The 12,293-nt window shown below is 38.8% G+C and overlaps 1 protein-coding gene across 8 annotated transcripts in view; it reads left to right on the top strand.

Moving 5' to 3' along the window:
- LRP1B (LDL receptor related protein 1B) overlaps window positions 1-12,293 on the top strand; it is a 1,329,376-nt gene that overhangs the window by 1,176,726 nt on the left and 140,357 nt on the right. For all 8 annotated transcript variants that reach the window (XM_078847919.1, XM_078847920.1, XM_078847917.1 and 5 more), the window contains 4 exons: window positions 3,972-4,094; window positions 7,686-7,808; window positions 8,059-8,196; window positions 10,492-10,626. In XM_078847919.1, coding sequence (XP_078704045.1) covers window positions 3,972-4,094; window positions 7,686-7,808; window positions 8,059-8,196; window positions 10,492-10,626 — 519 coding nt within the window. The remainder of the gene's footprint in view (window positions 1-3,971; window positions 4,095-7,685; window positions 7,809-8,058; window positions 8,197-10,491; window positions 10,627-12,293) is intronic.

The raw sequence follows: 12,293 nt of genomic DNA, 5'->3' as shown, positions 1-12,293 counted from the left end.
ACGCAGAGCCCCACTGGGCACATTTAGGGGCTCTATGGTAAAGGGCCCACCCACAAAGAACAAGTTGGAGTATTGGGACCTAAGTGTTAAACATTTAGGCCCAAATCTGAATGCCTAAAGTCAAGCTTCTAAATACGTAATTAGGCACCTAAATAGAGGTGGTCTGATTTTCATAAATGCTGAGCACTGACAAATTCCATTCTAATCTTACTTCTTCAACCTTGCTTTAATAAGTAAAAGCAAATAGAATGTAATTAAAAAGCTTCTTCACGCAACTTTCCTCCTGAGGGATAGAAATGAAAAGGTAAACCACATGACAGTACTTTTGCTCTAATCCTCCACTTAATGGCTGCCCCAAGTACCATACACCACAAACTACAACCTTAACTCTGTCACTATAGGGATGCCAGCCTCCAACATCTGACTTTTTTCAGTAAGTGTAACATATAGAGTCTTGTGTGTCACAGCAGAGTAAAGCAAAGCATAATCAAGTCTTAACAAGAAAAATGCACGATTGCATCTTGGCAACTACTTGTTCCCAATCCTAAAAGTGAAAGCAAAATTCATTGTTCCCAGATGAATGGTGCTGCATTTAGTTGTATAAAAATGCATCTTGTTCAAGTGAGCCAAGCTTACCATTTGATCCAGACATCTATGTAGAATTGACTTTTCCTTATCATTATTTACCATCATGAATGATGAGCCAACGTGATGAATGTTAATCACCTAACTGGCAGGTACAATATGAGTGCCACAATAGAAATGTCATTGGGAACTTCTTTCTTAAGTTTCATAAGAATGAAAGATAAGCCTAAGAGAGTTAAGGGACATCTCACAAGCTTAGAATGTGTAGGCTTTGGTGTGAAAATGTCGAGGCGCCTCAGTCATGGACCATTACCCCACTGTGCTATATGCTGTACAAACACAGAATAAAGGGAATGGTCTGTGCCTCAAAGAGCTTATATGATCTGGTTGAAGAAAGTAATCTGTAGGAGTAGTAAATATCTTAGAACAAGGTCATAAATTGCATCGTTGTGTAAGGCCAGAAATAGACCATAGCTGCAACATGTATATAATATTTTGATTACAATGCTCTCCTTATTCTATAAACATTGACATTTATTGTGCCAGTGGAGGATAAAGACACTCCCTTGCACAAAAATTTCATTCAGTCTGGGGAAAACAGTAACTCTGAGATACGGTCCCTGAAATAGTAAAGCTACCATTTTGTACCAAAAAGCAGTAGTATGGGTATGGCATACTTATGCAGTGCCCAGATCTGTATATGTGGACACTCAGTGTGGGAATGTGGTACACAGTCTAGCACACACAAGTAACCATGTACACTTGCGAGTGTAACCGTAGCCTAAGAGGTCAAGCTAGCTCCACTGGCATATCATAAAATTCAGCTTGTATCGTAACATATTACAGATAAAAGACCAAAATATATTAAAGAGTCTCACTGTAAAATTAAAATATTCTATGCAGTGAAAAACCACTTAGTAGATTCCAAATTCATGAGCAAAGAAGTGTCTGACTTTGGCTTGAGTGATGAATTGTTTGAACAACACCCAGATTGTTCTTCAAGTTACCAGAATAGAACAGAGACTAAGGTACAAATACTGTATGGTAGCCTGTAGTAAATAGTGTCATTGTGAAAGTAGTAACTCCCTGTGGGTACTGTCAAAACAAGAGCTCAATAAAATGAAGAAAAAGAAAACTTTGATACAACACTTAACAGACAGCCCATGAAAGAGAAGAGGTTTAGACCTCTATGAGCTAATTAGACAAAACTATCTAATTGCAAGAGTATTATTCAAGGTATCACAGAGATTGCCATCTGATTTACCTCTGAAAATTATATAAATCAGGAATAACTCCACTGAAATCAGTTGAGGTACACCATTGTACTTGGGAGAAGTAGGTTCTGCATATTTTTCTAATATCACGAGACTGTGTAACTGAAAAAAAAATGAAAGGGTGATTAGTCATTATGGATTTCCAGGGGAACTAGTTATAAATGGTCCACATTTCACAAAGCAAGATTTCAAAGCTGTTCTAGAAAAATACAGTTTGCAGCACATTACTAACAGCCCATATTATCCCCAAGGAAATGGAAAGGATGAAAGAACAGGCAGGGATAACTCACTCCTTTTAGTCCCTCATGACCTGCAGAACAAATCCCACTTCATCAATTGTTTAGTCCAAACTGACTAATGCTTGTTTAGACCAATATAAGTTACACTTTTCACATTTGAAAATTATTTGGATCCTAGAAGGTCAAAGTTTAAACAAGTCCAATGTGCAAATGAAAATATAAAAGTGACTCTAACAGTTCTTTGAGAACCCTCCTAAAGATTAAAGCAGATGATGCCAGTAAGTGCCATATTATGTAAAGAGAAAAAAAAAAACCCTGATGGCTTGTGCAGTGGTCAAGGGAGAAAAACCTTATATGCAATTCATAAAAAAGTCAATTAGTAAAGAGAATTTTTCAAACATTTTACCATATTTTAAAAGAATGGGGAGTTATTGTCAATTAAATAGATATTCAAACAGATAAATAGTGTTGATCCTTAAATTGAAATAGCAGCTAAGCCTGTCATTTCACTAGTTACTGCTACCACAAATGAATACAAGAAGCCAGAAGCTGTTCTTAATACTACAGCATCTGTTCCTATTGTGAAAACTTCAAGTGGATGGATTATTAAAAACATTGAACAAAACAGAAATGACTATATTACTTAGAGGTTAGAGAACTGAAAACCTAGTAAACATAGCAAATTATTCTTTTGTTTGTATTCAGTATGCATGCCAATCTACCTAATGTTTTTAATTGTTTAAAAACCAAACACCTGTTATTGTTTACTAAATTTCTTGTTAATTTGATAAAGAAAATCAATTCTGTATTGTGATATAATTGATATATGAACAAAATAATTAACAACATATTTAATAATCTAAATGCTGATTGAAGTGTTTTTAATAGAATACAAGTTACACCACTTCAGGAAAGAGTTAGGCATATTGGAAAAGGAGGAAATACCATAAATACTTGGACTTTTATAATTAAAGTTATATAATATATAAGGTAACTTCTCTCTCTTGTCTCTTAATGGTCCTTTGGAAAATAAAAACCTTTTTTGAGCTGAATTAACAAGCAAACCCAAACCATCCACTCTGTTACTGAAAAGACACAAAAGGTGTTTGTTGGGCTGTTACGCTCTATTACTTATGGAATATATGGTCTGTAGCAGAGTGGATTTGGGAGGATGAATGGAGAGCCAAAGCTGGAGCATCAGAATCCATTTAGGACAAACCTGGAGGGGTATGTCCTTGAATAAGCTGGAACCTTTCTTTGTGTTTCTCCTGGTTTGCACCACTTGCACCTTATAACCAAGTGTCCTGATGTAGTCAAGTCCTTTGCCCTCAGAATTCCACTGCAATAAAGAAAAGTTGCATAGAAGAAGATTACAATAAGCTCCTTAACTGAGGATTTTCGAAAAGAAGCTGGTTAGTCTTTAATGGTTTAGACACAACAAATCCTACGTCTTGGCAGAGGCTTAGACTGTCTGACCTTTGCTGTACCTCCTAACTTTATGGTTCTATGATTCTAAGATATTTTAACTATTATAGTTAAAATACACCTGCAAGGAGAACATGTTACATGGGGTGGTTGTCTCCTGACTCCTGTACCTCTCTCCCTGCCTTAGCCCCTCAAAGTCACACAGAACTTGGCTCCATTACAGGAGCCACAAAATGAAGAAAGAGCAATGAGTGGCTATGCTATGTTGGGGAAAATATATTGAATGGCCATTTCCCCTTTCTGCATGCCCCTCCCAAGCCTTCCCCCATTGGATTTGGCCCTTTCATGCTCCATGTTTCATTAGCTGACCGTAGCATATGGACAAATGAAAATAGGGTGTATTTTGTTTTATTTATACCATGAATTCACAGTTATTTATTTCTCCAAGGGGGAAATATATGTAAAGCTGATGAGTTCCTGTGCAACAATTCACTTTGTAAACTCCATTTTTGGGTGTGTGATGGAGAAGATGACTGTGGAGACAACTCAGATGAAGTCCCTGAAATGTGTGGTATGCCTTTTGTTATTTTAATGCTTTGTATTCATGGCACTGAAGTGAATTAGTGAAGTAGAAAGATGTACAGTTTACAACCCTCAATTTAGGAATATATAGAACTCGCTTCACTACCTCTTTTCTGTCAAAGACTCTAAGTTATGTTTTTCCTCATTTGACTTTTAAAGGACTGTCTTAAATATGGGTATACAGACAGTAAGCTTAGATAAAAACAAAATTTACATTAAATTATATTATTCTACAATCCAGTGGAGATTTTAAAATCAGAAATGGCAATAAGCAAATACCTATTTTTTTCTCTCAAATGGGGTTTACAATTACTCTGGTACAGCTTTCAGAGTGGTAGCCATGTTAGTCTGTATCAGCAAAAACAATGAGGAGTCCTTGTGGCACCTTAGAGACTAACAAATTTATTTGGGCATAAGCTTTTGTGGGCTAAAACCCACTTCATCAGATGCATGGAGTGGAACATACAGTAGGGAGGTATAAATACACAGCATATGAAAAGATGGGAGTTGCCTTATTAAGTGTAGGGTCAGTGCTAACGAGCCAATTCAGCTCAGGTGGAAGTGGGCTTAAGTGAATTGGCTCATGGGCACTTGGTGAAGAGACTCTATACCGACAGGAGAGAGCTCTCCCATCAGCATAAAAAATAGCCATGGTAAGGGCTGGGTCGGGGTAAGAGCTGTGTGAGCAGCTATGGAAGACTGGGTCCCTCCACTTGCCCCGGGAGGAGAGCCCGGGCTCTCTGGCCCCGCTCAGGCTTCTGGTTTTGCCAGGGATGGGGCCACCTAGGGAATAGGAAGGGGCAGAGGCATGGCCTTGGGGGGAAGAGGAGGTGCCTCGGGGAGGAGGTCAGAAGCCCCTGACACACACACCCCCGCCACATCTGGGAAGGCTCCACTGCCCCTCCCCCCTGATGTATTTATAAATAGTAGTTGTATCCCCTTTCAGCCTTCATTTTTCTCACAAAATCTCTCACTGCAACTTGTTCAATTTTAGAGCAGAGCCCTAAACAATCTGAGTGTTTACTGGAGCTTTCATAAGTGAAACTAGGGTTGTCATGAGCCCGTAGTGCTATGAACTAGATTCCTGCAACTTAACCAGCTCCTCTAAGCAACCTGTGTGGCTTCTACTGCGGGACAGATCAGCAGGACAGCCTGCTCAGCTTCTGCTCTATGAGTGAGTAGAGGAAGGGAGGTCCCAGCTGCCTCTCAAGATTCAACAGTGGTCATTACTATTAGCAGATTAAAAATAAGATATTGAGCCCAGTGAGTGGAGGGATAGAAATAACAAAAAGATGACAAAGGGAAAAGACAGTATGACATGAAACATGACACAAGCATTGAAAATTGAGAGTGGGGCAAATATGAACAACATAAACCAAGTAAAGAGAGATATTGCTTCTGAAAGTGAGAGCATAATAAACCACTAGAAAACAATACATCTGAAAACAATACAATGAAGAGGGCAGGAAAGAGGAAAAAATATAGAGATGGAGAGATTATGGGATAAATACATGGAAAAAAGGAATCAAGAGACTTGGGTTATGTTCCAAGCTGTGCCAGTGCTTCATGACCTCAGACAAGTCACTCCATCTCTCTGTGCTTTAGTTTTCCTATCTATAAAATGGGAACAATGATACTTACTCCCCTATGTAAAGTCATTTGAGATCTATGGTTCAAAGAATTGTGAATATGTGTATTATTAACTAATTTATTTAAGATTGTTTATGTTTATATTTTCCTAGCAGATGTCTATCTCTTGTGAGTTTAAGGGTAAGGAAAGGGGTGGATACTCGAATTGGCCAGTTTTTGTACTATGAACATTTTCCAGTTTTCTATTGACGACTATATGTGATTGTTAGCATAAACATCTGGGCTCTGCTTCAACACTAGAGAAGGTTTTGAGCAACTCCAATATCTCCTGCCTCCTTTTTTTAAACAAAAAATCAACTAAATTGATTAACTGCTTAAATCACATCAGGAGGGCATAAAATCATGCAATCATAAAAGCATACACATCCAGTGCTCATTTACCACACTGGAAGGAGGCACAACACAAAGACAGGTAAGCTTTATGAGCAACTGAAGGATGCTTGTGCATAAGGCTAATGTAGTGCCAATCTTTAAAAAAGGGAAGAAGGAAGATCCTGGGAACTACAGGCCAGTCAGCCTCACCTCAGTCCCTGGAAAAATCATGGAGCAGGTCCTCAAAGAATCAATCCTGAAGCACTTGTATGAGAGGAAAGTGATCAGGAACAGCCAGCATGGATTCACCAAGGGAAGGTCATGCCTGACTAATCTAATCGCCTTTTATGATGAGATTACTGGTTCTGTGGATGAAGGGAAAGCAGTGGATGTATTGTTTCTTGACTTTAGCAAAGCTTTTGACACGGTCTCCCATAGTATTCTTGTCAGCAAGTTAAGGAAGTATGGGCTGGATGAATGCACTATAAGGTGGGTAGAAAGCTGGCTAAATTGTCGGGCTCAATGGGTAGTGATCAATGGCTCCATGTCTAGTTGGCAGCCGGTATCAAGTGGAGTGCCCCAAGGGTCGGTCCTGGGGCCGGTTTTATTCAATATCTTCATAAATGATCGGGAGGATGGTGTGGATTGCACTCTCAGCAAATTTGCGGATGATACTAAACTGGGAGGAGTGGTAGATACGCTGCAGGGGAGGGATAGGATACAGAAGGACCTAGACCAATTGGAAGATTGGGCCAAAAGGAATCTGATGAGGTTCAATAAGGATAAGTGCAGGGTCCTGCACTTAGGACGGAAGAACCCAATGCACAGCTACAGACTAGGGACCGAATGGCTAGGCAGCAGTTCTGCAGAAAAGGACCTAGGGGTGACAGTGGACGAGAAGCTGGATATGAGTCAGCAGTGTGCCCTTGTTGCCAAGAAGGCCAATGGCATTTTGGGATGTATAAGTAGGGGCATAGCGAGCAGATCGAGGGACGTGATCGTCCCCCTCTATTCGACATTGGTGAGGCCTCATCTGGAGTACTGTGTCCAGTTTTGGGCCCCACACTTCAAGAAGGATGTGGATAAATTGGAGAGAGTCCAGCGAAGGGCAACAAAAATGATTAGGGGACTGGAACACATGAGTTATGAGGAGAGGCTGAGGGAGCTGGGATTGTTTAGCCTGCAGAAGAGAAGAATGAGGGGGGATTTGATAGCTGCTTTCAACTACCTGAAAGGGGGTTCCAAAGAGGATGGCTCTAGACTGTTCTCAATGGTAGCAGATGACAGAACGAGGAGTAATGGTCTCAAGTTGCAGTGGGGGAGGTTTAGATTGGATATTAGGAAAAACTTTTTCACTAAGAGGGTGGTGAAACACTGGAATGCGTTACCTAGGGAGGTGGTAGAATCTCCTTCCTTAGAGGTTTTTAAGGTCAGGCTTGACAAAGCCCTGGCTGGGATGATTTAACTGGGAATTGGTCCTGCTTTGAGCAGGGGGTTGGACTAGATGACCTTCTGGGGTCCCTTCCAACCCTGATATTCTATGATTCTATGATTCTAAGTACAAAAGATTGTTGTTATTCTATATTAATGGATGCTGTCTGATGTTTTCTTTCTACAGTCAAATTTCCATGTCCACCTACAAGACCGTACAGATGTAGAAACAACAGGGTTTGTCTGCGACCTGAACAGATTTGCAATGAGATTGATGACTGTGGTGATAACTCAGATGAAGATCACTGTGGTAGGTGGATTTACCTTTTAAGGCATTCAATTAAAAAACAATTAAAGGCAAATTTTATTACAAAGATTAAATTGTACTTACAAAAAGCTTAATTGAAAGTTTGTGGGTCATAATTTAATTCTCAAAACAATTAGGCTTGACATCTTTGAAACTCTTTAATGCTTTGTGGTCATTTCCATTTTTATGTGCAAGTAGTCTAAACAATATGAAATGCTAATCTTCTTGTGATTTTTCATTTGTAATTATGTAGATAAGATCCCATATAAAGCAAAACCTTGTAAAAAGGATGAGTTTACTTGTAGAGATAAGAAATGTATACCCATGGAGCTGCAGTGTGATCGGTTTGATGACTGTGGAGATGGTTCAGATGAGCAAGGATGCAAAATAAGTGAGTCCGGTTGATAAGCTGTCTGTTTTTCATACTTGTAGCACAAAAGAAGTAACACAATGAACTGGTATTCTTTCATGCAGAACCTATCCAACAAAACAGAGTTTTCATTCACATGAAAAAGTGTAAACTATGTAGTATCCAAACTAATATAGCTGAGACTAATGGTTTAAAGTAGAATATGAAGAAAATTAACAACTTTTCCAAATAATAGTTATTTTGCTTCAGAAAATAATCAACTATCTGACCCTTCAAGAGATGACTCAATCCATTGTGAGCTGGTTTAGCTGTTTAAATTGATTATATTTCATTTCACACCTATTCTTCTCTATCGAAACAAATAAAAAGGTTTTGTGATATGAAATTCTTGATCTGAAACAAAATCACTGAAACTAAGCTGACAGAAGAAACTTATCCAAACATTGATAATACAGTTTTTCAAGACTTGCTAGTCACACAGATATATTTTATTTAAATAAATTCAATGAGCTAATAACTTTCATACACCTAAATTTTATTAACATACATTTATTGTGCAGAAAATACATTAAATTATAGTACCTTGTGGCAATGGGTTGTTTTCTTAGGATGGTTGCAGTATGCTAAGAAAGCCAGCTGTTTGCCAAAATCATGCAGCTATAATTAACTCAATATGAGCTAGAATAATTCTAGAATATATGAGAGTGGCTTTCACAGCCTCTCTTCATTTTTCCGTTTATGTCCTTGCAGCTTGTGGGACATACAAATTTGGTCAAAGGTTCAGTCAGATAAGCCTAATAATACATTTATTCAGGCTTGTTTCAAACTTCTTTGGTACGACATGTAAGCCGAATGTTTCATATGAACAGGCATTTATATGAAATTCTGGTTCTCTGTGTCAGGAGTATGGATTTTTAGAGTAATCTGAGGTTAGGATCCTTATCCCTTTCTCCACCCTCCAGTTAGTTCTCCTGTGAGGTCTGAGGAGTATGAATCCGGACCTTCTCCGATTGTATATATCTTCCTTTGAGGCTCTGCAGTTCTCTTCCTGAAAATAGATTCCTGGAAAATGGTCATCTCGGTCAAGAGAATGGGAGAGCTTTCAACTATCTTCCATGTTTGAGAAAGAAGCTGAATCTATTTTCATTCTCTTCAAGAGTACTGTGAAATCCAGATATATCATAGCCAAATAGATAAAGTTCATTATCCTGGAGTTTACAAAGCTACAGAGTTCCCTGTCCACTAAAACTTAGTGCCCACTCCACAATAACCATGTCCATCTCCTTAGCCAGAGAGGGGGTGCACCAATGGACAAGCTTTGTAAAGATGCACCTTGGAAATACCAAGAGATACTTAACTAATGTGCTAGTGGATGCTGCAGTAATTCTTTTTGAGGTTGTTCTTATGCTGTGTATCCTCCACAATAGTAAAAAAAATGAGATATACATAAAGATGTGTTCCACTATTTTATGGTTTTGGTATCATTTTGGCCATAGTGAAATAAAACTATTTGTTATACAGTCATCTTAAAATTCCTTTTGTCCTGCAGAAAATGATTGTGGTTTGTTTTTTAACAGGAACTTAGTGTTAGAGTTCCCCACAGAATGGGAGGAAGTTTAAGGTTCTTACATGTTAGTTGTATGGATGAACTGTATCATATGTAGTTGAACAAATGCATAAAATCAGTAAAATACCCACTGCTAAAAAACAAATGGATATTTACTAGAGTTGAGTGACGAAAAATGAATAATTTATCTGACAAACTGAACTTCTTCTTTTCCATGTGGAATATTTACGCCAGCTTGCAATTTCCTACATTTGTTGGTTGTTCAGAGATGTTTGAGAGGATTTTTGTATGCGTAATTGTGGTTTTTAAATTTTTTTTGGCTTGATCACAAATATAGTTATCTGAAAATATGCCATATTCTATCAGTATTAATTAGTTGGCTAGGGCAGATAAGAAACATGTTATTGTTTCCATTCCCTAATTGGATGAGAGTTCAGGCACATCATTTGTGGACAGCCACATGTGAGAATTTAAGAGTCCATTTCCACAAAAACCTTGTTCAGATATTTTTGCCAATAATAATCGGTTGGACAAATGTTTGTTGAAATTAAACATAGAAGTATTGTGAGCATGACTGAAATGAATTTAAAATTTTCAGAAACCTTTGTTGTATTCAAGCAGCTTTAGTAGTTACAGTCAAATTTGTTTAATTAAATAGAATGTATCATAAAAAATAAGAGCAATTCTAACAATTAAGTATTTCACCATTTATAGATTTCCATTTTACCAATTTAAGTCTATTCCCATAGGTGCCACTGAATATACTTGTGAAGCTGATGTGAATCCTTGTGGAGATGATGCATACTGTAATCAAACAAAATCATTAGTTTTCTGTCGGTGTAAGCCTGGATTTCAGAGAAACAGGAGGAATAGGCAATGTGAAGGTACAGTATATTTCCTTTGCAGCTTTCATTAAAGCTTTCTATTGCAATTCTTCTACATCCTTTTACTAAGTAAATTAAATGATTGCTTTTAGAGTCATAGAGTTTAAGGTCAGAAGGCACCACCAGATCATCTAGTCTGACTTCCTGAATATCACAGGCCACCAACACCATGCAGCACCCACACATTAAAACCAGCAACTGAAATTAGGACAAAGTCTTACAGCCCAACTAAACTATTATGCGCCAGAGACAAAGAATAGAAGGGACTGAGAAGTACCAGTTCCCACGGCCGCACCAATGGCAGAGAAATGATTGTGAGATATACCCAGGTAATCCTGTCAAATGTCCTGCACCCACATGCTGCAGAGGAAGGCGAAAAACCTTGAGGAAAATTCCTTCCTGGTCCTACAGGTGTTGATCAGTTAGATCCTGACCATGTGAGCAAGAACTCACCAGCCAAGTATCGAGAGAGAGAATGCTCAATGCCACCTCAGAGCCCTGGCCTACCCCATCTTGTGTCCCATTTCCAGCTATGGCCCTCACTGATGCTTCAGAGGAAAGAGATAAAAATAAACAAAATTTCTGACCCCTGCAGGTGAGCTGATTGAAACCCTGAAGCATAAGACACAAACTGGAAGTGAGCACGGGGCTTCTGAGCCCTGCCTCCTGCCATTACAAACAATCATATCACAAACACTAATAAATTTGTACAGCTAATAAAAATTATGTGTACTTATGGGATGTCATTTTACATCTGAGAGTAACTGGACTGTGAAAGTAATCACACATGATATAATATGGAAAACTACTGCTAGGAATTTGGTTGTTTTTGTTCTGGCTCTAGTTTAGCAATGCAAATTAAAGAATTAACATCACAGGAACTGTCAGAGAATTAGTTTCATTCACTTAGAAGATATAGCATTACTGACATCCTCTTGAGTTTATAGGACTCTTTATTAAAGAATACTGTAAAATGAACTTTTGATACTTCTGAAAAACATGAGATGCTCCATTATGGTTTTTCAGGCACTCCTTCAACAATGCTAAAGTGTGCTCTTCATTGAGGTGGCCTCTGCATATTCATTCTTGGGAGGTTGTGTGCTCCAGTGTCACTGAACTTTAGGAACCTTTTCTGCAAGCAGAACCAACCTTGTGTGGCACTGCACATTCATAGCTGAGGTTATAAAAGGACCCAATCACCTCAGTGTAGAGCCAACTACCTCAGTTCTTGCCATTATGTAGCCAGATCATAGAATCATAGAATCATAGAATATCAGGGTTGGAAGGGACCCCAGAAGGTCATCTAGTCCAACCCCCTGCTCAAAGCAGGACCAATTCCCAGTTAAATCATCCCAGCCAGGGCTTTGTCAAGCCTGACCTTAAAAACCTCTAAGGAAGGAGATTCTACCACCTCCCTAGGTAACTCATTCCAGTGTTTCACCACCCTCTTAGTGAAAAAGTTTTTCCTAATATCCAATCTAAACCTCCCCCACTGCAACTTGAGACCATTACTCCTCGTTCTGTCATCTGCTACCATTGAGAACAGTCTAGAGCCATCCTCTTTGGAACCCCCTTTCAGGTAGTTGAAAGCAGCTATCAAATCCCCCCTCATTCTTCTCTTCTGCAGGCTAAACAATCCCAGCTCCCTCAGCCTCTCCTCATAACTC

This window comes from Lepidochelys kempii, chromosome 11, assembly GCF_965140285.1.
Source record: "Lepidochelys kempii isolate rLepKem1 chromosome 11, rLepKem1.hap1, whole genome shotgun sequence".
Lineage (NCBI taxonomy): Eukaryota > Metazoa > Chordata > Testudines > Cheloniidae > Lepidochelys > Lepidochelys kempii.
The sequence above is the reverse complement of the archived record's forward strand: the minus strand, read 5'-3'. Positions and strand labels throughout refer to the sequence as shown.